The 27,964-nt window shown below is 52.4% G+C and overlaps 2 protein-coding genes across 2 annotated transcripts in view; one reads left to right on the plus strand and one right to left on the minus strand.

Moving 5' to 3' along the window:
- The window catches only part of LOC147091640 (uncharacterized), a 267,963-nt gene that overhangs the window by 59,118 nt on the left and 180,881 nt on the right, over positions 1–27,964 (plus strand). The window lies entirely within an intron of this gene.
- The window catches only part of LOC147091641 (uncharacterized), a 55,031-nt gene continuing 33,364 nt past the window's right edge, over positions 6,298–27,964 (minus strand). The window contains exon 3 of the mRNA XM_085976861.1: positions 6,298–6,887. Within this exon, the coding sequence (XP_085832987.1) occupies positions 6,464–6,887 (424 nt within the window). The 3' untranslated portion in view covers positions 6,298–6,463. The remainder of the gene's footprint in view (positions 6,888–27,964) is intronic.

A 27,964-nucleotide genomic window follows, 5' to 3' on the forward strand; every position in this document is an offset into this window, starting at 1 on the left:
CCTCAACTGCCTTGTGTGGTAGAGAATTCCACAGGTTCACCACTCTCTGGGTAAAGAAATTTCTCCTCATCTCAGTCCTAAATGGCTTACCCCTTATCCTTAGACTGTGACCCCTGGTTCTGGACTCCCCGGCCATCAGCAACATCCTTCCTGCATCTGGTCTGTCTAGTCCTGTTAGAATTTTATAAATTTCAATGAGATCCCCTCTCATTCTTCTAAACTCTAGCGAATATAAGCCTAATCGACCCAATCTCTCCTCATACATCATTCCTGTCATCCCAGGTATCAGTCTGGTGAATCTTCGCTGCATTCTCTCCATGGAAAGAACATCCTTCCTCAGGTAAGGTGACCAAAACTGCACACAATACTCAAGGTGTGGTCTCACCAAGACCCTGTACAATTGCAGCAAGCCATCCTTGCTCCTGTACTCGAATCCTCTTGCTATGAAGGTCAACATACCATTTGCCTCCTTAACTGCCTGCTGCTCCTGCATGCTTACCTTCAGCGACTGGTGCACAAGGACACCCAGATCACGTTGCACTTCCCCTTTTCCCAATCTATTGCCATTCAGATAATAATCTGTCTGCCTGTTTTTGCCACTGAAGTGGATAACCTCGCATTTACCCACATTGGGCAGATGCATGGCAAATGCAGTATAATCACCCAACCTGTCCAAATCATACTGGAGTTTCCCTGCATCCTCCTCACAGCACACACACCCACCCAGCTTTGTGTCGTCTGCAAACTTGGGGATATTACATCTAGTTCCCTTGTCTAGATCATTTATATATATTGTGAATAGCTGGGGTCCTAGCACTGATCCCTGCGGTACCCTTCTGTCCTCTTGGGCATCCCTCATTATAAATCGCTCAACATTTGGTGGCCGTGTCTTCTGTTGCCTAGGCCCTAAGCTCTGGAATTCCCTGCCTAAACCTCTCCGCTTCGCTGCCTCCCTTTCCTCCTTTAAGATGCTCCTTAAAACCTACCTCTTTGACCAAGCTTTTGCTCACCTGCCCTAATTTATTCTTATGTGGTTCACCGTCAATTTTTTTGTCTTAAAATACTCCTGTGCAGCGCCTTGGGACGTTTTACTACGTTAAATGCGCTATATAAATACAAGTTGTTGCTGTTGTTGTTAGCAGGGAATGAATTCAATGGAATAAAGGTGCAAAGAGATCTGTGATTACAGACACATAAAAGTCACAACACAAGTTGAACAGGCCATAAAGAGTGCAAAGAAAGGACTGGGGCCCATTCCTAGAATAGAATACAAAAGCAGGGAGGTAATGTTGAATTAATATTGAACCTTGGGGAGACCACAGTTGGAGCACTGGGAGCGGTTCTGGTCTCCACTCCACAAAAGGATATTGAAGCACTGGAGAAAATGCTGAAAAGATTGACGAGAACGTTACCAGAATTGAGAGGCTGCGACTCTCGGGCACGATCGAGCAGGTTTGGGCTCTTTTCTCTGGAAGAGAAGACTAAGAGGAGTCCTGATTGATATGAAGGGGTTTATAGGGTAGATGTGGAGAAACTGTTTCCACTTATGGATGAGTCAGACAAGGAGGCAGAAATATAAGATCGTCACTAACAGATCAAATAAAGAAGTTCGGAGGAAGTTCTTCACACACAGTGTGGTGAGAATGTGGAACTCGCCGCCACACTGAGTGACTGAAGCAGATAGCAATGGTACATTTAAGAGCAGGGTTGATGTATCTATGAGAGAAGGGAATAAAGGAATATGAGGGCAGGGCAGGAAGAGGTCATTAGAGTGGGCGGAGGCTCGTGTAGAGTATAAACACTGGCACAGACCAGTTGGGCCAAATGGCCTGTTTCTAGGCTGTCAATTCTATGTACGTACAGCAGGGGTGGATTAATATTCGGGCCCTCGGGGCCCTGGGGTGGATTAATGCTCAGAGCTATGTGGCCCTTGCCCATGGGCTGCGTTAAGAACATACATAAGAATTGGGAGCAGGAGTGGGCCATTCAGCCCTTCGAGCCTGCTCTGCCATTCAATAAGATCATGGATGATCTTCGACCTCAACTCCACTTTCCCACCCGATCCCTAAATTCCTTGATTCCCCTAGAGTCCAAAAATCTATCTATTTTAGCCTTGAATATACTCAACGACTCAGCATTCACAGCCATTTGGGGCAGAGAATTCCAAAGATTCAGAACCCTGAGTGAAGAAATTTCTCCTCATCCTGAAATAGCCGACGCCTTATCCTGAGACTATGCCCTCTAGTTCTAGACACTCCAGTCTGGGGAAACAACCTCACAGCATCTACCCTGTCAATCCCCCTCAGAATCTTACATGTTTCAATGAGATCACCTCTCATTCTTCTAAATGCCAGAGAGTATCGGCACAATCTACTCAATCTCTCATCCCAGGGATCAATCTAGTGAGCCTTTGTTGCACCGCCTCTAAGGCAAGTATGTCCTTCCTCAGATAAGACCAAAACTGTGCCCAGTACTCCAGGTGTGGTCTCACCAAGGCCCTGTACAATTGTAGTAAGATGTCCTTACTCTTGTACTCCATCCCCCTTGCAGTAAACGCCAACATGCCATTTGCCTTCCTAATTGTCTGCTGTACCTGCATGCTAACATTCTGTGTTTCCTGTACGAGGACACCGAAATCTCTCTGAACACCAACATTTAAAAAAATTCTGTTTTCCTATTTTTCCTATCAAAGTGAATAACCTCACAATTCTCCACATTATACTCCATCTGCCGTCTTATTGCCCCCTCACCTAACCTGTCTACATCCCTTTGCAGGCTGCTTGTGTCCTCCTCTCAGCTTACTTTCCCACCTAGCTTTGTATTGTCAGCAAACCTGAATACATTGCACTCGGTCCCTTCATCTAATCATTGATGTAGATTGTAAATAGCTGAGGCCCAAGCATCCTTGCGGCGCCCCACGAGTTACAGCCTGCCAATCGGAAATTGACCTGTTTATTCCTACTCTGTGGTTTCTGTCAGTTAACCAATCCTCTCTCCAAGCTAAAACATTACCCTCAATCCCACAAGCCCTTATCTTGCTTAGCAACCTTTTATGTGGCACCTTATCGAATGCCTTTTGCAAATCCAAATATACTACATCCACTGGTTCGCCTTTATCTACCCTGCCAGTTACATCCTTAACAAACCTAATACATTTGTTAAACATGATTTCCCTTTCATAAAACCATGTTCACTCTGCCTAAGTGCCCTGTTACCACTTCCTCAGTAATGGATTCCAGCATTTTCCCCACGACCGATGTCAGGCTAACTGGACTGTAGTTCCGTTTTTGCTCTCCCTCCTTTCTTGAATAGAATGCTTGGGCCGATGGGCCCTCCCCAGAGGAGGATTAATGCTTGTGCCTATGGGGCCCTCCCCTATGGATGGATGAATGCTGCTGATGGCCCACAGTGCCTTATGGGTACCCAGTTTTGAGCTGCTAGGTCTGTTCAAATTCTATCGCACTTAGCACAATGGATCGTTTGCACAGTGTGAAGACACTTGGTGTAATCTGTAAATTCCAACAACATGCCTCCAGTTTCTGAGTCCAAATGATAGTGAACACCAGTGGTCCCAGCACGGATCCGTATGGGACACCAGTTCTCACTTTCTGCCAGTCCGAGAAACTCCCCTTAACTTCCACCCTCTGATTTCTGTTTTGGAGCCATCTTTCCACCCATTCTGCTACCTAGACCTTGACTCCACACGGCCTGACCTTGGTCAGCCTGTAGGTCATACTTACTGTGGACACAGTACATCAATGGTGGAGGGGGTAGCTATTGAGTCCTGTGCCAAGGCGCTGATGAAGTGAACTTCACTGTCTTTGTGTTTTGGGCAACGCTGGTGTCGTTTTTCATCTCCTTCCACCTTTATAAGAATTGTTGCTGAATTATTAAACCCTTTTACAGCCTCACGAGCGAGACACGCAAACAACGAGGCCTCGTAAGTTTCCCTCAGAATTACAGACGGGCAGAAGGTGGGAAGTGGTGTTCCACGGGGATCGGTGCTGGGATCACTGTTGTTCACCATTTATATGAATGATTTGGACTTGGGAATCAGAAGTACAATTTCAAAATTTGCTGATGACACTAAATTGGGGGGTGTAGTTAATACTGAGGAAGACTGCAATAGCATCCTTGTAGAATTATTCAGTTGTGTTCAGTAAATAGCACCATCTTTTAATTTGCCTTGAATGATCACATCACTATAAAGTTATGTGAAAAACAGAAATCATTAAAAGCTCCCAATTTCAGAATTGTCAGATTCACTCAACTTCTTCCAAGTACAATCTAACATTCAAAAATTGTAATGGATGTAGGCGAGATAGTAGGACTGTTGTCTAACAATCCAAACAGTGACACACAGACAGATGGGCAGGTATAGCTTCACAGCGAATCCTTTCAAGCCTCACTAAAAAGTGGCAGACTGGCAATTCATTGTTCACTAATGGAGTTGTGATCTTTGTAAATTAAGAAAGGAAATGCATGGAAATGTGTCAAAGAGTTGATTAACAGAGTGAGGCATCATCTCCCTTTGATTTCTATTTCTGACACCAGGCAACAGAAAAAGGTCATTACAACACGACATAAACAGACCCTTCAGGTGTGAGACATCAGACTTCAGAACAACAAATCTGCCAGCTCTGGCCACAAACCTCAGTACAGTCAACCTTTCAGCAGCTGCAGCCCTGATTAAATAACTAGTCGTTTAACATGTCTAGTAGAGCGTTTGTATCAAAATAGAAGAAATGTATTTGTGACACACACACAATTAATAATTAAATCACAATGTGATCGTGAGGATCGATTATCGCCTCTTGATACCTTCCGTGTCCACTGGTCCACTGGTCCACTGCAGTATGTACGGTCTACAAGATGACCACGGTCAGGCCATGTGGAGTCAAGGGCCAGGCAACAGAATGAATGGAAAGATCGCAACAAACTTCCCTTAACTCCAACCCTCTGATTCCTGTTTTGTAGCCAGCTTTCCATCCATTCTGCTGCCTGGCCCTTCCCTCCACACGGCCTGACCTGGGTCATCTTGTAGATCTTACATACTGTTATGGATAGCAAGCTGGTCACAAAACAGAAAACAGAGTAGGGGTTGGGAGTAGCTACTCAGACTGGCAAAAGGTGGGAAGTGGTGTTCCACAGGGATCGGTGCTGGGACCACTGTTGTTCATCATTTACAGAAACGATTTGGACTCGGGAATCAGAGGTACAATTTCAAAGTTTGTTGAGGACACCAAATTGGGAGGTAGAGTTAATCCTGAGGAAGACATCAATAAATTTCAGAATGGGCGTGTAATTGGCAAATGAATGTCACTATAGATGAGACAGGTGGTGTGTTAATGAATGTCACTATAGATCAGTGTGAGGTGGTGTGTTTTGGTGGGAAGAATAAGGAGGCCACACACTACTTGGACAAGGGGGTGAAATTGGGTTGCTTTGTGCCTCCCGCGATATTCAGCGGGAGGTTAGCGGCGGATGTAGCCGGTAGCGCCCCGCGGCACTGCACAGCCGGCAATGACGTCATCACCGTGCGCAGCACCCCAGCTGCCACCTTGAGTTGCGAGCCCTGACCTAGCGCTGGACGATATGTCCGACAGGGTCAGGGGTCGTTCGTGCAGCCGCAGCAGCGCCACTTAAAGGGCAGGTGTCAGGTGGCAACGTTTTATTTTGGCCGACTGCCAGCACCTGCCCCCTTGCTTCTTCGGGGTGTCGGCCGCGATCGCTCAGCCCGGCGCTCCTCTTGATCCAACACCCCGCTCCCCGGTGGTCCAGCAGGGCCCTGGTGTGCGCAGTGCTAGGCTCCTCCCCGTTAATCAGGGAGGGAGGTCTGCTATGACGCGGTGCTATGTGCTGACGGGCATGGCGCTGTTACACGAAGCACGGTGAAATTCAGTGGTAGCACCCCAAGAGGGAGGGAGCGCTTCCAGTAGCACCCCACCTCCTGCGTGGGGCGCTACCACTGAATTTAATGCACAGGGGCGCTAACTTTTTCAGGGGTGCATTCCTAAAGGAGCCTTCTGTTCCATGCCTAGGAGCTCTGAACCATGGCAGAGAGCGGCTGGGACACGTTTCTCACACGCCTCGAGATTAACCCGCACGGCAACTTGGCTGTCAGTGAAGAGAGACGAGAAAGACCAAAGTGCCGTTTGCCCCTCTGTGTGACCGTGAAGGACTGTGACCAGGCTGGAGTTCTGTTCCCACCATACGATCCTCCCCCAGATTGTCCTTTGAGCTCCAGCCAGGTGATGCTAAACACTCAGGTGATAAAAAAGAAAATCTACAATAATGTGTTTAAAACAAAGCTGGTTTATTTGACATCTATCCAGAATATTAAACTCCAGCCCAGTTATAGGGGTTATTAACATCAGCAGAAACAATCCCCACCTGTCAGAATGAACATGGTTCAGTCCTGGATGGGATTAACAGCAGCAACAGCAGAATCCAACCCCTGCAGTCACTTGTGAAATCGCTGGTGTATCAGCCGGTTGGATGACTCAGTGAATCCCTTCCCACACACGGAGCAGGTGAACGGCCTCTCCCCAGTGTGAACTCGCTGGTGTCTCAGCAGGGTGGATGAATTAGTGAATCCCTTCCCACACACGGAGCAGGTGAACGGCCTCTCCCCAGTGTGAATTCGCTGGTGTATCAGCAGGTTGGATGAATTAGTGAATCCCTTCCCACACACGGAGCAGGTGAACGGCCTCTCCCCAGTGTGAATTCGCTGGTGTATCAGCAGGTTGGATGAATTAGTGAATCCCTTCCCACACTCAGAGCAGGTGAATGGCCTCTCCCCGGTGTGAGTGCACCTGTGTCTCGATAGGCCAGAGGGTTGGCTGAAGCCTCGTCCACACACAGAACATGTGTACGGTTTCTCCCTGCTGTGAACGGTGCTTTTTGCTTCCATGTTCAGAGGCCGGTGATATTCAGATCCGATGAGCCGACTGACTGTCAGATCTTGAAGTGATGTTTGGTTTGAGCTTCCTGTCTAAGTCCTCCCCTTCCAGTGCACTGTAAAATTAATTTAAAACAGGGAGCGTGAGACAACCCACAAGAAAACAAAGGCAGGTTGTGAAATTGAGCTCAGTGAATCTGGTCATTTGTGGGGCCGGCACTAGAAAAAAGTGACCATGAAAGCTGCCGGATTGTCATAAAAACCCAACTGGTTCACTGATGTCCTTCAGGGAAGGGAATCCACCACCTGGTCTGGGCCTACACAAGACTCTGGCCTCTATGGGAGGACAGAGAGAGAGAGAGGGGGGAGGGGGCAAAGGAAAGGAACTTTATACATCTGCAACTCGACCAGAACTTTGACACAACCTCCAAAACCTGCAACCTCCAGCACCTAGAAGAACAAGGGCAGCTGTTGTATGGGAGCACCATCACCTCCAAGTTCCCCTCCAAGTCACACATCATCCTGACTCAGATATATCCATCGTTGGTGGGTCATAATCCTGGAACTCCTTACCGAACAACATTGTGGGAATACCTTCACCACACGGACTGCAGTAGTTCAAGAAGGCGACTCACCACCCCCTTCTCAACGGGAAACTGGGGATTGGCAATATTTGCTGCTCTTGCGAGCTACGCCCACATCCCAAGAATGAATTAAAACAAATCTGTAGATGTAAACTGGATTAAAAGCCTGTACAGAAATACTTGTTCCTAAAACAATACTCTTTTACATTGTACAGACAGTGTCTGTGCAACAACCTAATCTCCCCCAGAATCCACCTCCCTTGACAGTCCCACATTGGAAATTGTTGGGTCCTCCTGGGCTCAGAAGTACTGGGGGTTAAACCCAGCAGCTTCTCCTCCATCTCCACTCCAGCTCAAACTGAAACATAGAAGATAGGAGTAGGCCAGTCAGCCCCTCAAGCCTGCTCCGCCATTCAATGCGATCATGGCTGATCATCCAAATTCAGTGCTCGGTCCCTGCTTTCTCCCCATACCCCTTGATCCCTTTAGCTTTAAGAAATATATCCAACTCCTTCTTGAATATATTTAATGTATTGGCCTCTACTGCCTTCTGTGGTAGAGAATTCCACAGGTTCACCACTCTCTGGGTGAAGAAATTCCTCCTCATTTCTGTCCTAAATGGGTTACCCCTTATCTTTAGACTGTGTCCCCTGGTTCTGGATTCCCCAGCCATCAGGAACATCCTTCCTGCATCTAGTCTGTCCAGTCCTGTCAGAATTTTATAAGTTTCAATGTGATCCCCTCTCATTCTGCTAAACTCCAGCGAGTACAAGCCCAATCGTCCCAATCTCTCCTCATACGTCATTCCTGCCATCCCAGGTATCAGCCTGGTTAATCTTTGCTGATCTCCTTCCACGGCAAGAACATCCTTTCTTAGATAAGGTGACCAAAACTGCACGCAATACTCAAGATGTGGTCTCACCAAGACCTTGTACAACTGCAGCAAGACATCCTTGTTCCTGTACTCAAACCCTCTCGCTCCGAAGGCCAACATACCATTTGCCTTCTTAACTGCCTGCTGCGCCTGCATGCTTACCTTCAGCAACTGGTGCACAAGGACACCCAGGTCTCGTTGCACTTCCCCTTCTCCCAATCTATTGCCATTCAGATAATAATCTGCCTTCTTGTTTTTGCCACAAAAGTGGATAACCTCACATTTATCCACGTTATATTGCATCTGCCATGCTTCTGCCCAATCACTCAACCTGTCCAAATCATCCTGTAGTTTCTCGGCATCCTCCTCACAGCACACACGCCCACCCAGCTTTGTGTCGTCTGCAAATTTGGAGATATTACATCTAGTTCCCTTGTCTAGATCATTAATATATATTGTGAATAGCTGGGTTCCAAGGACCGATCCCTGCGGTACCCCACTAGTCACTGCCTGCCACTCGGAAAAAGACCCGTTTATTCCAACTCTTTGCTTTCTGTCTGCCAACCAGTTCTCTATCCACGCCAATACCTTGCCCCCAATCCCAGGTGCCTTAACTTTACACACTAATCTCTTATGCGGGACCTTATCGAAAGCCTTCTGAAAGTCCAAATACACAACATCCACTGGTTCTCCCTTATCTATTTTACTAGTTACATCCTCAACAATGAAGCAACAAAAAGACCTACACAGGCGGCCAGGGACCTACCTTCCGTCAGCCTACAATAAAACTCTTCCCCACAGCTGCTGACTAATGGCGGCCGCAGCACCCACAGTTCCCCGCGCCCCAGAAACTGCTCTATGCAACGCGCCGATTTCCCCGCTGAGTGCGCATGCTCCCTGGGGCTGCGGGCCATTCTGGGAGCCTGGCTCCTGTCCTTAGTCGGACTCAGTGGAACCAGCTGAAGAAACCGGGAAGCGGTGGCTATGATGGGAGAGGTGCTGCACCCTGGGTTTCCTGGTGCCGGGGCCCTGGCCGCACGTCTGCCAGGCCCAGCCGCTCTGATTCTGATTGAGTTTTTGATGAAGTAACAGAGCGAGGGTTGATGAGGGCAATGCGGTTGACGTGGTGTACATGGATTTCCAAAAGGCGTTCGACAAGTGCCACATAATAGGCTTGCCAGCAAAGTTGAAGCCCATGGAATAAAAGGGACAGTGGCAGCATGGATACGAAATTGGCAAAGTGACAGAAAACAGAGAGTAGTGGTGAACGGTTGTTTTTCGGACTGGAGGAAGGTACACAGTGGTGTTCCCCAGGGGTCTGTATTGGACCACTGCTTTACTTGATATATATTAATGATTAGACTTGGGTGTACAGGGCACAATTTCAAAATATGCAGATGACACAAAACTTGGAAGTAAAGTGAACAGTGAGGAGGATAGTGATAGACTTCAAGATGACAGACAGGCTGGTGGAATGGGCGGACATGCGGCAGATGAAATTTAACGCAGAAAAGTGCGAAGTCATACATTTTGGTAGGAAAAACCAAGTGAGGCAATATAAACTAAAGGGTACAATTCTAAAGTGTGTGCATGAAGAGAGAAACCTGGGGGTATGTGTGCACAAATCGTTGAAGGTGGCAGGGCAGATTATAAAAGCAGTTAAAAAAGCATACGGGATCCTGGGCTTAATAAATAGAGGCATAGAGTCCAAAAGCAAGGAAATTATGATCAACCTTTATAAAACACTGGTTCGGCCTCAACTGGAGTATTGTGTCCAATTCTGGGCACCGCACTTTAGGAAGGATGTGAAGGCCTTAGAGAAATTGCAGAAAAGATTTACAAGAACACGGCTTTCAAAAGGGAATTACATAGAAACATAGAAGATAGGAGCAGGAGTAGGCCATTCGGCCCCTCAAGCCTGCTCCGCCATTCAATGAGATCATGGCTGATCATCCAAATTAAGTACCCGGTCCCTGCCTTCTCACCATATCCCTTGATCCCTTTAGCCTTAGGAAATACAACTAACTCCTTCTTGAATATATTTAATGAATTGGCCTCCACTGCTTTCTGTGGTAGAGAATTCCACAGGTTCACCACTCTCTGGGTGAAGAAATTCCTCCTCATCTGTCCTAAATGGCTTACCCCTTATCCTTACACTGTGAGCCCTGGTTCTGGACTCCGACCATCAGGAACATCCTTCCTGCATCTAGTCCTGTTGCAATTTTATAAGTTTCAATGAGATCCCCTCTTATTCTTTTAAACTCCAGCGAGTATAAGCCCAATCGACCCAATCTCTCCTCATACGTAATTCCTGCCATCCCAGGTATCAGTCTGGTGAATCTTCGCTGTACTACCTCCATGGCAAGAACATCCTTCCTCAGATAAGGTGACCAAAACTGCACACAATACTCAAGGTGTGGTCTCACCAAGGCCCTGTAGAACTGCAGCAAGACACCCTTGTTTCTGTACTCGAACCCTCTCGCTACGAAGGCCAACATACCATTTGCCTTCTTAACCGCCTGCTGCACCTGCATGCTTACCTTCAGCGACTGGTGCACAAGGACACCCAGGTCTCGTTGCACTTCCCCTTCCCCCAATCTACTGCCGTTCAGATAATAATCTGCCTTCCTGTTTTTGCCACCAAAGTGGATAACCTCGCATTTATCCACATTATACTGCATCTGCCATGCTTCTGCCCAATCACCCAACCTGTCCAAATCATACTGGAGTTTCTCGGCATCCTCCTCACACACGCCCACCCTGCTTTGTGTCATCTGCAAACTTGGAGATGTTACATCTAGTTCCCTCGTCTAGATCATTTATATATATTGTGAATAGCTGGGGTCCTAGGACCGATCCCTGCGGTACCCCACTCGTCACTGCCTGCCACTCCGAAAAAGACCTGTTTATTCCAACTCTTTGCTTCCTGTCTGCCAACCAGTTCTCTATCCAAGTCAGTACCTTACCCCCAATCCCATGTGCCTTAACTTTACACGCTAATCTCTTATACGGTACCTCATCGAAAGCCTTCTGAAAGTCCAAATACACCACATCCACTGGTTCTCCCTTATCTATTCTACCAGTTACATCCTCAAAAAATTCCAGTAGATTAGTCAAGCATGATTTACCTTTTGTAAATCCATGTTGACTTTGTCCGATCCTGTCACTGTTTTCCAAGTGCTCTGCTATTACATCTTTTGCAATGGACTCTAGCATTTTCCCCACTACCGATGTCAGGCTTACCAGTCTGTAAGTCCCCATTTCCTCTCTACCACCTTTTTTGAATAGTGGGCTAACATTAGCTACCCTCCAATCCATGGGTACGGTTCCAGAGTCTATCAAATGTTGGAAGATGACCAGCAATGCATCTACTATTTCTAGGGCCACTTCCTTAAGTACCCTAGGATGTAGATTATCAGGCCCTGGGGATTTATCGGCCTTCAATCCCGTCAATTTCCCCTAACACCATTTCCCTACAAATACTGATTTCTTTCAGTTCCTCCACCTCATTAGACCCTATGTTCCCCGACATCTCTGGGAGGTTATTTGTGTCCTCCTTTGTGAAGACAGAACCAAAGTATGTATTTAATTGGGCTGCCTTTTCTTTGTTCCCTATTATAAATTCCCCTGATTCTGACTGCAAGGGACCTACGCTTGACTTCACCAATCCTTTTCTCTACACATATCTAGTTAGTTTTTATGTTCCCTGAAAGCTTACTCTCATACTCTATTTTCCCCCCTGTTAATTAATCCCTTTGTCATCCTTTGCTGAAGCCTAAACTGCTCTCAATCCTCAGGTTTATTACTTTTACTGGCCAATTTATATGTCCTCTCGTTGGATCTTATACTATCCCTAATTTCCCTTGTTAGCCACAGTTGAGTCACCTTTTTTGTTTTATTTTTATGCCGAACAGGGATGAACAAATTCTGTAGTTCATCCATGCCATCTTTGAATGTTTGCCATTGCCCAGCCACCGTCAACCCTTGGAGTAACATTCCCCAATCAATCCTACCCAACTCGCGCCTCATACCATCATAGTTTCCTTTATTTAAATTCAGGACCCTAGTCTGAGTCAACTACTTCACTCTCCATCTTAAAGAAGAATTCGATCATATTATGATCGCTCTGACCCAAGGGGGCCTCGTACAACAAGATTGCTAATTAATCCTTTCTCATTACGTAATACCCAGTCTAAGATGGCCTGATCTCTTGTTGGTTCCTCGACATATTGGTCCAGGAAACCATCCCGTATACACTCCAGGAATTGCTCCTCCATAGTATGGTTACTAATTTGGTTAGCCCAATCTATATGTAGATTAAAGTCACCCATGATAACTGCTGTGCCATTATTGCACGCGTCTCTAATTTCCCATTTAATGCCATCCCCAACCTCCGCATTACTGTTTGAAGGTCTGTATAACACTCCCACTAACGTTTTCTGCCCCTTGGTATTTCTCAGCTCTGCCCATACAGATTCCACATCATCAGAGCGAATATCCTTTCTTTCAATTGTGTTAATCTCTTTAAAAAGCAATGCTACCCCACCTCCTTTTCCTTTTTGCCCATCTTTCCTGAATATTGAATACCCCTGGACGTTGAGTTCCCAGCCTTGGCCACCCTGGAGCCATGGTTCCATAATCCCAATCATCTCATATACGTTTACCTCTATTTGCGCAGCTAATTCATCCACCTTATTACGAATGCTCTTCGCATTAAGACACAAGGCCTTCAGGCTTGTTTTTTTAACACTCTTACACCTTTTAGAATTATTATTTACTGTGGCTGTTTGATTTAAACCCTTGATTTCTCTGACCGCCACCTTTGTTTTTCTCCTTCCTGTCTTTTGCTTCTATCCTGGTTTCCCTTTCCTCTGTCTCCCTGCTCAGGTTCCCAACCCCCTGCCATTTTAGTTTAAACCCTCCCCCAGAGCACTAGCAAACACTCCCCCAGGACATCGGTCCCGGTCCTGCCCAGGTGCAAACCGTCCGGTTCGTACTGGTCCCACCTCCCTCTGAACCGGCTCCAATGTCCCAGGAATTTGAATCCCTCCCCCTTGCACCATTCCTCTAGCCACGTATTCATATGAAATATCCTTCTATTTCTACTCTGACTAGCATGTGGCGCTGGTAGCAATCCTGAGATTACTACCTTGGAGGTCCTATTTTTTAAATTTACCTCCTAACTCCCTGTATTCAGCTTTTAGGACCTCATCCCGTTTTCTTACCTATATCGTTGGTACCTATATGCACCACAACAATTGACTGTTCACCCTCCCCTTCCAAAATGTTCTGCAGCCGCTCTGAGACATCCTTGACCCTTGCACCAGGAAGGCAACATACCATCCTGGAGTCACGTTTGCGGCCGCAGAAACGCCTATCTATTCCCCTTACAATAGAATCCCCTATTACTATAGCTCTCCCATTCTTTTTCCTCCCGTCCTGTGCAACAGAACCACCCACGGTGCCAGGAAGTTGGCTGCGGCTGCCTTCCCCTGATAAGCCATCCTCCCCAACAATATCCAAAGCGGCATATCTGTGAGAGGGGGATGGTCACAGGGGACCCCTGCACTACCTGCCTGCGCCTACTACTCTGCCTGGTGGTCACCCATTCTCTTCCTGCCTGTGCAGCCTTTACCTGCGGTGTGACTAACTCCCTAAACGTGTTATCCACGACATCCTCAGCATCGCGAATGCCCCAGTATATATCCACTCGCAGCTCCAGCGCCGCAATGCGGTCTGTCAGTAGCTGCAGCTGGATACACTTCCCGCACACCTGGTCGTCCGTGACACAGGAAGTGTCCCTGATTTCCCACATAGTGCAGGAGGAGCATACCACGGCACAGAGCTCTCCTGCCATGCCTTACCCTTTAATTCATTCAAATTAAAAGTGATGCAGGTATGGGGACCCAGGAGGTGGGGGAGCCTCAGCCTTTGCAATTGTCCAACAGGTTTGAGGTTCTTGCGGCCTGTATGGATGAAAGCGGTGGCTGCAGGGTGGATGAGCAAACTGACCGTGGCACCGAGGTACAAGAAGCAATTCAAACGGGGGGAGTTAATAGGAATATAGTGGTAATAAGGGCTAGCATAGTCAGGACGATAGATACAGTTCTCTGCAGCCAAGAGCGAGAGTCCTGATGGCTGTGTTGCCTGCCTGGTGCCAGGGTTCAGGATATCTGCTCTGGGCTGGAGAGGAACTTGCAGTGGGAGGGGGAGGAGCCAATGGTCGTGGTCCATGTAGGTACCAACGACAGTTAGAACTAGGAAACCGGTTCTGCTGAGAGACTGTGAGCAGCTAGGGGGCTAAATTAAAAAGCAGAACCTCAAGGGTAATAATGTCTGCATTATTACCTAAGCCACGAGCAAATTGGCATAGGGTAAATCAAATTAGAGAGATGAATGCGTGGCTCAAAGACTGGTGTGGGAGAAATGGGTTTCGATTCCTGGGGCACTGGCACCACACTGGGGAAAGTGGGATCTGTATCGTTGGGACGGTCTTCACTTGAACCGTGCTTGGACCAGTGTTCTGGCGAGTCATATAACTAGGGCAGTAGAGGGTTTTAAACTAAATAGTGGGGGCAAGGGATCAAATTTGCGAAGATGTGGTAAATCAAAGAGTAGAGACAAGGCAATAGAGAAAGGTATTAATATGGGAAATGATAAACAGACCGTGACAGGAAGGGATAGAGAGGACAAATCTAAGAGTAAATCAACAGTTAAGGCTAGAGGTTACAAAAATAAAAGGACAAAACTAAAGGCTCTGCATCTGAATGCACGTGGCATTCAAAACAAAACAGATGAACTGATAGCGCAAATAGGAATAAATAAGTATGATCCGATAGCCATTACAGAAACATGGCTGCAGGATGACATAGATTGGGACCTGAATATTGAAGAGTACGTGACATTTAGGAAGGACAGAAAGCTAGGAAAAGGTGGAGGGGTGGCTCTGTTAATTAATGATGGTATTAGCACAATAGAGGGATGACCTAAGTTCAGGAAACCAGGATGTGGAAGCGGTTTGGGTAGAGATAAGAAATGATAAAGGCAAGAAGTCACTTGTGAGAGTGGTGTACAGGCCCCCTAACAGTAACCACACAGTAGGATGGAGTATGAAGGAAGAAATAATGGGAGCTTGTCAGAAAGGTATGGCAATAATCATGGGGGATTTAATCTACATAGAGACCGGAAAAATCAGATGGGCAAAGGTAGCCTAAATGAGGAGTTCATAGAATGTTTTCAGGATAGTTTCTTACAACAGCACGTTCTGGAGCCAACCAGAGAGCAGACTATACTAGACCTGGTATTGTGCAATGAGATAGGATTAAAGACCTCATACTGAAGGAGCCCCTAGGTAGCAGCGATCATAATATGATTGAATTTTACCTTCAGTTTGAGGGAGAGAAGAGTGGGTCCAAGACTAGCATTTTAAAATTAAATAAGGGCAATTACGAGGACATGAAAGCAGAGCTACTTAAAGTGAACTGGCAAATTAGGTTAAGGGATAGGTCAATAGAGATGCAGTGGCAGACATTTAAGGGGATATTTCAGAATACACAGAATATACACATTCCAACGAGAAAGAAAAATTCCAAGGGGAGGACCCACTATCCATGGTTAACTAAAAAAATTAATAGCATCCAATTTGAAGAAAAAGCATATAATTGTGCAAAGATGGCTGGCAGGTCAGAAGATAGGACAGAATATAAAAAACAAAGAGTGACTAAAAGATTAATAAGGAGAAAAATTAGAGTACGAGAGAAAGCTAGCTAGAAATATAAAAACAGATAGCAAGAGCTTCTATTGATATTTAATAAAGAAAAGATTTAACAAAGTGAGTGTTGGTCCGATAAAAAAGTGTCAGGGAATTTTAAATGGAAAATAAGGAGATGGCAGTTGAATTGTACAGGTATTTTGTATCGGTCTTCACCATAGAGGATACAAGTAACATCCCAGAAATAGCTGTAAATCAGGAAATGGAAGGGAGGGAGGAACCAGTGTGTGTCTGAGTCAATGGGACTCTCTCTGACCTTTTCCCCCAGTCGATCTCTGGAAGCTCTTTGAATCGGAAGAGTTCTCTCCAGTTGGTGCTCCCACAATCCTGTGTTGGTTCACCTGCTGTCGTTCCTCAGTCTACAATCCCTGTTTACTCTCAGCTGTGGACCTTTCTCAATCACTCAGTCTTTCACCGGGAGATCTAATTATGGCAGGACTGAAAATAACAACATGAATAGTGTGAAGTAATGTAGACTTTTCTTCAGCTTAATAAAAATAAAAGTTTGGGTCCGAGTGCTTCTGTCTGATGTTGTCCCTTGTCTCAGATCCCCGCCACACCTGCCTGGGCTTCCAGCAAATCACCAAAGTTCTGGATAGAAATGTACAATTTCCCTGTGCTTTAGGCAAACCGAAGCTGGGGCCATCTTTCCCAGGTAACACACTGTCTGATCACACTGGGCCCATCCTCCCCGGGTTACACACTGTCTGATCTCACTGGGCCCATCCTCCCCGGGTAACACACCGTCTGATCTCACTGGGCCCATCCTCCCCGGGTTACAGACTGTCTGATCTCACTGGGCCCATCCTCCCTGGGTTACACACTGTCTGATCTCACTGGGCAGATCCTCTCCGGGTTGCACACCGTCTGATCACACTGGGCCCATCCTCCCCGGGTTACACACTGTCTGATCTCACTGGGCCCATCCTCCCCGGGTAACACACTGTCTGATCTCACTGGGCCCATCCTCCCCGGGTTACACACCGTCTGATCACACTGGGCCCATCCTCCCCGGGTAACACAGTCTGATCTCACTGGGCCCATCCTCCCCGGGTTACACACCGTCTGATCACACTGGGCCCATCCTCCCCGGGTTACACACTGTCTGATCTCACTGGGCCCATCCTCCCCGGATTACACACCGTCTGATCTCACTGGGCCCATCCTCCCCGGGTTACACACTGTCTGATCTCACTGGGCCCATCCTCCCCGGGTTACACACTGTCTGATCTCACTGGGCCCATCCTCCCCGGGTTACACACTGTCTGATCACACTGGGCCCATCCTCCCTGGGTTACACACTGTCTGATCTCACTGGACCCATCCTCCCCGGGTTACACACTGTCTGATCTCACTGGGCCCATCCTCCCCGGGTTACACACCGTCTGATCACACTGGGCCCATCCTCCCCGGGTAACACAGTCTGATCTCACTGGGCCCATCCTCCCCGGGTTACACACTGTCTGATCACACTGGGCCCATCCTCCCCGGGTTACACAATCATAGAAATTTACTGCACAGAAGGCCGCCATTCGGCCCATCTTGTCCAAGCCGGCTGACAAAGATCTATCCACTCTAATCCCACTTTCCAGCAGTTGGTCAGTAGCCTGGTAGCTTACGGCACTTCAAGTGCATATCCAAGCAGTTTTTAAACAGGATGAGGTTCTCTGCCTCTACCACCCTTTCAGGCAGTGAGTTCCAGACCTCCACCACCCTCTGGGTGTAAAAAACTCACCTCAAAACCCCTCTAACCCTTTGACCATCCGCTTTAAATCTATGCCCCCCTGATTATTGACCCTTCTGCAAAGGGAAATAGGTCTTTCCTATCCACTCTATCTAGGCCCCTAATAATTTGATACACCTCAATCAAGTCTCCCCTTGGCCTTCTCTGTTCCAAAGAAAACATCCCCAGCCTATCCAATCTTTCCACATAGCAAAAATTCCCCAGCCCTGGCAAAATCCCCGTAAATCTCCTCTGCACCCTCTGTAATGCAATCACAGCCTTCCTGTAATGTGTTGACCAGAACTGCACGCAGTATTCTAGCTGCGGCCTAGCTATACAGTTCACGCATTACCTCCCAGCTCTTATATTCTATGCCTCGGCTAGTAAAGACCTTTCTCCCCAGTCCATCCACTGGAGGGTGCAGAGGAGATGTAATTTTTTTCACCCAGAGGGTGGTGGGGGTCTGGAACTCACTGTCTGAAAGGATGGTCGAGGCAGAGACCCTCAGCACATTTAAAAAGTACTTGGGTGTACACTTGAAGAGCCGTAACCTACAGGGCTGTGGAGCAAGAGTCTGCAGGACGGGTTCATGGAATCCATTCGGGACAGTTTCCTGGAACAAAATGTCATGGAACCAACAATGTTAGAACTTGTATTGTGTAATAAGACAGGGTTAATTAGCAATCTCATAGTAAAGGATCCACTGGGGCAGAGTGATCATAATATGTTAGAACTTCACGTTAATTTTGAGAGGGACTTGCCTAAGTCCGAAACTAGTGTCTTAAACTTAAATAAAGCCAATTACATAGGTATGAGGGGCGAGTTGGCTGAGGTAGATTGGAAAAATAGATTAAAAGGTATGGTGGTAGATAAGCAGTGGCTAGCATTTAAAGAAATATTTCATAATTCTCAACTAAAATACATTCCATTGAGAAACAAAAACTCCACGGGAAGTGATCCAACCATGGCTAACTAAAGAAGGTAAGGATAGCATTAGATTGACAGAAGCTTATAATGTTGCAAAGAATAATAGTAAGCCCAACTCTTTACAATCTATATTAATGATTTGGAGGAGGGGACCGAGTGTAACATATCAAAGTTTGCAGGTGATACTAAGATGGGAGGGAAAGTAGTGAGTGAGGAGGACATAAAAATCCTGCAAGGGGACATAGACAGGCTAAGTAAGTGGGCAGAGATTTGGCAGATGGAATACAATACTGGAAAGTGTGAGGTTATGCACTTTGGCAGGAAAAATCGTAGAGCAAGTTATTGTCTTAATGGCAAGAAACTGGAAAGGGATCTGGGGGTCCTGGTGCATGAAACTCAAAAGGTTAGTATGCAGGTGCAGCAAGTGATTAAGAAGGCCAATGGAATGTTGGCTTTCATTGCTAGGGGGATAGAATATAAAAATAGGGAGGTATTGCTTCAGTTGTACAAGGTATTGGCGAGGCCGCACCTGGAATACTGCGTACAGTTTTGGTGTCCATACTTAAGAAAGGACATACTTGCTCTCGAGTCAGTACAAAGAAGGTTCACTCGGTTAATCCCGGGGATGAGCATATGAGGAGAGGTTGAGTAGATTGGGACTCTACTCATTGGAGTTCAGAAGAATGAGAGGCGATCTTATTGAAACATACAAGATTGTGAAGGGGTTGGATCGGGTGGATGCTGGGAGGATGTTCCCGATGATGGGTGAAACTAGAACTAGGGGGCATAGTCTTAGAATAAGGGGCTGCTCTTTCAAAACTGAGATGAGGAGGAACTACTTCACTCAGAGGGTGGTAGGTCCATGGAATATGCTGCCCCAAAAAGCTGTAGAAGCTACATCATTACATAAATTTAAAACAGAAATAGACAGTTTCCTAGAAGTAAAGGGAATTAAGGGTTACGGGGAGCGGGCAGGAATTTGGACATGAGTCTAGGTTCAATCGGACATGGCCCTGTGGGTAGCGGAGCGGGCCCAGGGGCCGGGTAGCCTGATCCTGCTCCTATTTCGTGTGTCTAATTCTGTTAGATTCAGGAGATGGTTCTGTGATAGTAGACTGGCGGTTAGGATCAGATCAGCCATGATCTTATTGAATGGCGGAGCAGGCTCGAGGGGCCGATTGGCCTACTCCTGCTCCTATTTCTTATGGTCTTATTGAGAGTTTCAGAAACCAGCAAAGATTGACCAAAAATTGATAAAAAGGGAAAAAATGCAATGACAGAAAACGAGCAAGAAATCAAAAAGCAGATTGTAAGAGTTTCTACAAGTATGTAGGAAGGAAGGGAGTAGCAAAAGTAAACGTTGGTCCCTTAGAGGCTGAGACAGGAGAAATTATTTTGGGGAATAAGGAAATGGCAGAAACGTTAAACAAGTATTTTGTATCTGTCTTCACAGTAGAAGACACAAAAAGCAGACCAAAAATGGTGGGGAACCAAGGGTCTAATGAGGGTGAGGAACTGAACGTAATTCATAAGTAGAGAAAAAGTAATAATCTAATAGGACTGAAAACCGACAAATCCCCTGGACCCGACGGCCTACATCCTAGGGTTGTAAAAGAGGTGGTTGCAGAGATAGTGGATACATTGGTTCTGATCTTCCAAAATTCCCTAGATTCTGGAATGGTCCCAGCGGATTGGAAGGTCGCAAATGTAACACCGCTATTCAAGAAAGGAGGGAAGAGAGAAAACAGGGAACGACAGGCCAGTTAGCCCGACATCAGTCATTCGGAAAACACTGGAATCCATTGTTAAGGAAGTGGTATCAGGGCACTTAGAAAAATCATAACATGATTAGGCAGAGTCAACATGGTTTTATGAAAGGGAAATCATGTTTGACAAATTTATTAGAGTTTTTGATGATGTTACTAGCAGGGTAGATAAAGGGGAACCAGTGGATGTAGTATATTTAGATTTCCAAAAGGCATTCGATAAGGTGTCACATAAAAGGTTATTGCACAAGATTAGGGCTCATGGGGTTGGGGGTAATATAGTAGCATGGATCAAGGATTGGTTAACAGACAGAAAACAGAGAGTAGGGATAAACGGACCTTTTTCAGGTTGGCAGGCTGTAACTAGTGGGGTGCCGCAAGGATCAGTGTTGGGGCCTCAGCTATTTACAATCTACATTAATGACCTAGATGAAGGGACCGAGTGTAATGTATCCAAGTTTGCTGACGATCCAAATCTAGGTGGGACGGTAAGCGGTGAGGAGAACACAAAGATTGCAAAGGGATATAGATAGACTAAGTGAGTGGGCAGTAAGGTGGCAGATGGAGTGTAATGTAGGGAAATGTGAGGTTATTCACTTTGGTAGGAAGAATAGAAAAACAGAATATTTTTTAAATGGTCAGAAACTTTCAAATGTTGGCGTTCAGAAAGTTTTGGGTGTCCTCGTGCAAGAAACACAGAAAGCTAGAGTGCAGGTACAGCAAGCAAGGAAGGCAAGTGGCATGTTGGCCTTTATTGCAAGGGGATTGGAGTATAAGAGTGAGGAAGTCTTGCTCCAATTGTACAGGGCCTTGGTGAGACCACACCTGGAGTACTGGGCACAGTTTTGGTCTCCTTATCTAAGGAAGGATATACTTGCCTTGGAGGCGGTGCAACGAAGGTTCACTAGATTGATTCCTGGGATGAGAGGGCTGTCTTGAGGAGAGATTGTGTAGAATAGGCCTATACTCTCTGGAGTTTAGAAGAATGAGAGGTAATCTCATTGAAACATGCAAGATTCTGAAGGGGAGTGACAGGGTAGATGCTGAGAGGTTGTTTCCCCTGGCTGGAGTGTCTAGAACTAGGGGGCATAGTCTCGGGGGCATAGTCTCACAACGTGGACCACTTTCCATACCTCGGGAGCCTACTGTCAACAAGGTCAACGAAGTCCAACACCGCCTTTAGTGTACCAGTGCAGCCTTTGGTCGCCTGAGGAAGAGTGTGTTTGAAGACCAGGACCTCAAACCCCGCACTAAGCTCATGGTCTACAGAGCAGCAGTGATACCCGCCCTGCTGTATGCCTCAGAGACATGGACCATGTACAGCAGGCACCTCAAAGCACTGGAGAGGTACCACCAACGCTGCCTCCGCAAGATCCTGCAAATCCATTGGCAGCATGGGCGCACCAACGTTGGTGTTCTTGCTCAGGCCAACATCCCCAGCATCGAAGCTTTGACCACGCTCGATCAACGCCAATGGACTGGTCACATTGTCCGCATGCCCGATACAAGACTCCCAAAACAAGCGCTCTACTCGGAGCTCCGGCACGGCAAGAGAGCCCCAGGTGGGCAGAGTAAACACTTCAAGGACACCCTCAAAGCCTCCTTGAAAAAGTGCAACATCCCCACCGACACCTGGGAATCCCTGGCCCAAAACCGCACAAAGTGGAGGAGATGATTCCGGGAAGGCGCCGAACACCGAGTCTCTTAGCCGGGAGCAATCGGAATACAAGCGCAGGCAGCGCATGTCAACCCAAGCACCCCACCCACCCCTTCGCCCCAAGCACGCCCCCCACCCGTCCCTTCGCCCCAAGCACGCCCCCCACCCACCCCTTCGAACCAAGCACGCCCCCCACCCGACCCTTCGCCCCAAGCACGCCCCCCACCCACCCCTTCGAACCAAGCACCGCCCCTTGGCCCCAACACCACCGCCCCTTTGCCTCAAGCACGCCCCCCACCTGCCCCATCGCCCCAAGCACCACCCCCCAACCGCCCCTAGCAACCCCCGCAAGCAACCCCCCCCCACACGCCCCTTCGCCCCAAGCACCCCCCCACCCACCCCTTCGCCCCAAGCACGCCCCCCCACCCACCCCTTCAAACCAAGCACCGCCCCTTGGCCCCAAGCACCCCCCCCACCCGCCTACGCCCCAAGCAACCCCCCCACCACTCGCCTACGCCCCAAGCAACCCCCCCCCCACCCGCCTTGGCCCCAAGCACACCCCCTGCCCCAAGAACCCCCCCCTGCCCCAAGCACCCCCCCACCTGCCCTCGCCCCAAGCACCCCGCCCGCCCGCCCTCACCCCCGCCTCCCCCTCCCTCCCTCCCCCCCTGGCTCGCCCCCCCCCGCCCCAAGCGACCCCCTCTCGCCCTCGCCCCCCCCCGCCGCAAGCACCCCCCACCCCCTCGCCCACGCCCCAAGCGCCCCCCCTCGCCTTGCCCCCCGGCTTCCCCCCTCGCCCTCGCCCCCAGCGCCCCCCCTCGCCCTCGCCCCCAGCGCTCCCCCTCGCCCTCAGCGCCCCCCCTCGCCCCAAGCGCCCCCCTCGCCCCAAGCGCCCCCCCCGCCCCAAGCGCCCCCCTCGCCCTCAGCACCCCCCCCGCCCCAAGCGACCCCCTCTCGCCCTCGCCCCCCCGCCCCAAGCGCCCCCCACCCCCTCGCCCACGCCCCAAGCGCCCCCCCTCGCCTTGCCCCCCGGCTTCCCCCCTCGCCCTCGCCCCCAGCGCCGCCCCTCGCCCTAAGCGCCCCCAGCGTCCCCCCTCGCCCTCAGCGCCCCCCCTCGCCCCAAGCACCCCCCCTCGCCCCAAGCGCCCCCCCTCGCCCTCGCCCCAAGCGCCCCCCTCACCCTCGCCCCAAGCGCCCCCCCTCACCCTCAGCGCCCCCCTCGCCCTCAAGCGCCCCCCCTCGCCCTCGCCCCAAGCGTCCCCCTCGCCCCAAGCGTCCCCCTCGCCCTCGCCCCAAGCGCCCCCCTCGCCCTCGCCCCCAGCGCCCCCCCTCGCCCTCAGCGCCCCCCCTCGCCCCAAGCGCCCCCCACCCCCTCGCCCACGCCCCAAGCGCCCCCCCTCGCCTTGCCCCCCGGCTTCCCCCCTCGCCCTCGCCCCCAGCGCCGCCCCTCGCCCTAAGCGCCCCCAGCGTCCCCCCTCGCCCTCAGCGCCCCCCTCGCCCCAAGCACCCCCCCTCGCCCCAAGCGCCCCCCCTCGCCCTCGCCCCAAGCGCCCCCCTCACCCTCGCCCCAAGCGCCCCCCCTCACCCTCAGCGCCCCCCTCGCCCTCAAGCGCCCCCCCTCGCCCTCGCCCCAAGCGTCCCCCTCGCCCCAAGCGCCCCCCTCGCCCTCGCCCCCAGCGCCCCCCCTCGCCCTCAGCGCCCCCCCTCGCCCCAAGCGCCCCCCTCGCCCCAAGCGCCCCCCTCGCCCTCAGCACCCCCCCCCCGCCCCAAGCGACCCCCTCTCGCCCTCGCCCCCCCGCCCCAAGCGCCCCCCACCCCCTCGCCCACGCCCCAAGCGCCCCCCCTCGCCTTGCCCCCCGGCTTCCCCCCTCGCCCTCGCCCCCAGCGCCGCCCCTCGCCCTAAGCGCCCCCCCTCGCCCTAAGCGCCCCCAGCGCCCCCCCTCGCCCTCAGCGCCCCCCTCGCCCCAAGCACCCCCCCTCGCCCCAAGCGCCCCCCTCGCCCTCGCCCCAAGCGCCCCCCTCACCCTCAGCGCCCCCCTCGCCCTCAAGCGCCCCCCTCGCCCTCGCCCCAAGCGTCCCCCTCGCCCTCGCCCCAAGCGTCCCCCTCGCCCTCGCCCCAAGCGCCCCCCCTCGCCCTCGCCCCAAGCGCCCCCCTCACCCTCAGCGCCCCCCTCGCCCTCGCCCTCGCCCCTAAGCGCCCCCCTCGCCCTCGCCCCAAGCGTCCCCCTCGCCCTCGCCCCAAGCGTCCCCCTCGCCCTCGCCCCAAGCGCCCCCCCTCGCCCTCGCCCCAAGCGCCCCCCCTCGCCCTAAACGCCCCGCCCGCCCTCGCCCCAAGCGCCCCCTCGCCCCCGCCCCGAGCGTCCCCCCTCGCCCTCGCCCCGAGCGCCCCCCCTCGCCCCCGCCCCGAGCGCCCCCTCGCCCCAAGCGCCCCCTCGCCCTCAGCGCCCCCGCCCCGAGCGCCCCCCCTCGCCCCGAGCGTCCACTCTCGCCCCCAGCGCCCCCCCTCGCCCCGAGCGCCCCCCCTCGCCCCGAGCGCCCCCCCTCGCCCTCGCCCCAAGCGCCCGCCCTCGCCCCAAGCGCTCCCCTCGCCCCAAGCGCCCGCCCTCGCCCCAAGCGCCCCCCCTCGCCCAAAGCGCCCCCCCTCGCCCTCGCCCCAAGCGCCCCCCTCGCCCCAAGCTCCCCCCCTCGCCCCAAGCGCCCCCCCTCGCCCTCGCCCCAAGCGCCCTCCTTCGCCCCAAGCGCCCCCCCCCCTCGCCCTCGCCCCAAACGGCCACTCGACCCAAGCGCCCCCCTCGCCCCACGCACTCCCCTCGCCCTCGCCCCAAGCTCCCCCCTCGCCCTCAGCCCCCCCTCGCCCCAAGCGCCCCCCCCTCGCCCCAAGCGCACCCCCCTCGCCCTCGCCCCAAGCGCCCCCCCTCGCCCTCGCCCCAAGCGCCGCCCCTCGCCCTCAGCGCCCCCCCTCGCCCTCGCCCCAAGCGCCCCCCCTCGCCCTCAGCGCCCCCCTCGCCCTCGCCCCAAGCGCCCCCCCTCGCCCTCGCCCCAAGCGCCCCCCCTCGCCCTCGCCCCAAGCGCACCCCCTCGCCCTCGCCCCAAGCGCCCCCTCGCCCTCAGCACTGCCCCTCGCCCTCGCCCCAAGCGCCCCCCTTCGCCCTCGCCCCAAGCGCCGCCCCTCGCCCTAAGCGCCGCCCCTCGCCCTCGCCTCAAGCGCCCCCCCTCGCCCCAAACGCCCCCCCTCGCCCCAAGCGCCCGCCCTCGCCCCAAGCGCCCGCCCTCGCCCCAAGCGCCCCCCCTCGCCCCAAGCTACCCCCCCTCGCCCCAAGCGCCCCCCCTCGCCCCAAGCGCCCCCCTCGCCCTCAGCGCCCCCCCTCGCCCCAAGCGCTCCCCTCGCCCTCGCCCCAAGCGCCCCCCCTCGCCCCAAGCGCCCCAAGTGCCCCCCCTCGCCCCAAGCGCCCCCCCCTCGCCCCAAGCGCCCCACTCGCCCTAAGCGCCCCCCCTCGCCCCAAGCTACCCCCCCTCGCCCCAAGCGCCCCCCCTCGCCCCAAGCGCCCCCCTCGCCCTCAGCGCCCCCCCTCGCCCCAAGCGCTCCCCTCGCCCTCGCCCCAAGCGCCCCCCTCGCCCTCAGCACCCCCTCGCCCGTGCCCCCTCCTGTCCCTCGCCCCATGCGTCCCCCCTCGCCCTCGCCCCAAACGCCCCCTCGCCCCAAGCGCCCACCCTCGCCCCAAGCGACCCCCCTCGCCCTCGCCCCAAGCGCCCGCCCTCGCCCCAAGCGCCCCCCCTCGCCCCAAGCGCACCCCCCTCGCCCCTGCCCCAAGCGCCCCCCCTCGCCCCGAGCGTCCACCCTCGCCTCCAGCGCCCCCCCTCGCCCCGAGCGCCCCCCCTCGCCCTCAGCGACCCCCCTCGCCCCAAGCGCCCCCCTCGCCCTCAGCGCCCGGCCTCGCCCCAAGCGCCCCCCCTCGCCCCAAGCGACCGCCCTCGCCCTCAGCGCCCCCTCAGCGCCCCCCCTCGCCCTCGCCCCAAGCGTCCCCCCTCGCCCCAAGCGCCCCCCTCGCCCCCAGCGCCCCCCCGCCCTCGCCCCCAGCGCCCCCCCTCGCCCTCAGCGCACCCCCTCGCCCCAAGCGCCCCCCCTCGCCCCTGCCCCAAGCGCCCCCCCTCGCCCCGAGCGTCCACCCTCGCCCCGAGCGCCCCCCCTCGCCCTCGCCCCAAGCGCCCCCCTCACCCTCGCCCCAAGCGCCCGCCCTCACCCTCAGCGCACCCCCTCGCCCTCGCCCCAAGCGCCCCCCCTCGCCCTCAGCGCACGCCCTCGCCCCAAGCGCCCCCCCTCGCCCCAAGCGCACCCCCCTCGCCCCAAACGCCCCCCCTCACCCTCGCCCCAAGCGCCCCCCCTCGCCCCAAGCGCCCCCTCACCCTCGCCCCAAGCGCCCCCCCTCGCCCTCAGCGCCCCCCCTCGCCCTCGCCCCAAGCGCCCCCCTCACCCTCGCCCCAAGCGCCCCCCCTCGCCGCAAGCACCCCTCTCGCCCTCACCCCAAGCACCCCCCCCTCGCCCCAAGCAGCCGCCTCCACCCGCCCCTCCGCCCAAAGAGCCCCCTCCACCCAGAGGCCGGCACTGCTGTAAATGTCGGAGATTCTCTGATCCACACTCACCGCACCATCTGCCGCTCCTCAGTCCCGCCGCCATTTTATCTCCTTCCTCAAACCGGAGCCTCATCCGGGGACTGCGAGCAGCACCGAGCATGCGCACTGCGGCCACGCAGCCCGCGCTTCGTCTCTCACTGAGTCCGTCTCTTCTATTGGCTGCGACTCGTAGATTAACAGCTGCGCTCACCAATCGCAGCCCGCAACGCCTCGGGGCCCCGCCCACTGTGTTAAAAGGCCGCCGCCAGCTCCGGGGTCACGTGGCTCCTGATCGGCCGTTCAACCGCCTCAGCGCGCGGGTGAGGTCATAGCCCCGCCCACCCGCGAGCCCTTGTTGCCCAAGGTGCCGGCCGACTGCTGTCCCTTCTCCCCGGGCGGGCGGCGGCTGTCCTTCCCCCGCTGGGTGGCGGACTCCTCTCTAACTCTGTTCTCCAACTGCTCCTCCCCGCTCCGGCTTTTATAGCAGCCGCCGGCCCCGCCCAGCCCAGCCCAGCCGCGCCTTCTGATTGGCTGAATACCCGGCAAATCTCCGCCTCTGATTGGCGCGTTTTTCAATCCGCTCCAACCTCGGACACCAACGAAAAAGGCGGCTTATCGAATAAGAGCTCGTCTGTGAATCAGACTCGTTATTGTTAAAGTGATGGCCCTCTGTGGGACTGAATATTAACCAGTTATTAAAATCATTGCATCTGTGGGACTGAATAATAATCATTATTGTTAAAATCATTGCATCTGTGGGATTGAATAATCATCATTATTGTTTAAATCATTGCATCTGTGGATTTGAATATTAATCATTATTGTTAAAATTATTGCATCTGTGGATTTGAATAATAATCATTATTGTTTAAATTATTGCATCTGTGGGATTGAATAATAATCATTATTGTTTAAATCATTGCATCTGTGGATTGAATAATAATCATTATTGTTTAAATTATTGCATCTGTGGGATTGAATAATAATCATTATTGTTTAAATTATTGCATCTGTGGGATTGAATAATAATCATTATTGTTTAAATTATTGCATCTGTGGATTGAATAATAATCATTATTGTTTAAATCATTGCATCTGTGGGACTGAATAATAATCATTATTGTTTAAATTATTGCATCTGTGGATTTGA

The sequence above is a fragment of the Somniosus microcephalus genome, unplaced genomic scaffold (assembly GCF_052327205.1).
Source record: "Somniosus microcephalus isolate GS21.2 unplaced genomic scaffold, FLI_Smic_1.0 unresolved_chr3, whole genome shotgun sequence".
In the NCBI taxonomy this organism is placed as follows: domain Eukaryota; kingdom Metazoa; phylum Chordata; class Chondrichthyes; order Squaliformes; family Somniosidae; genus Somniosus; species Somniosus microcephalus.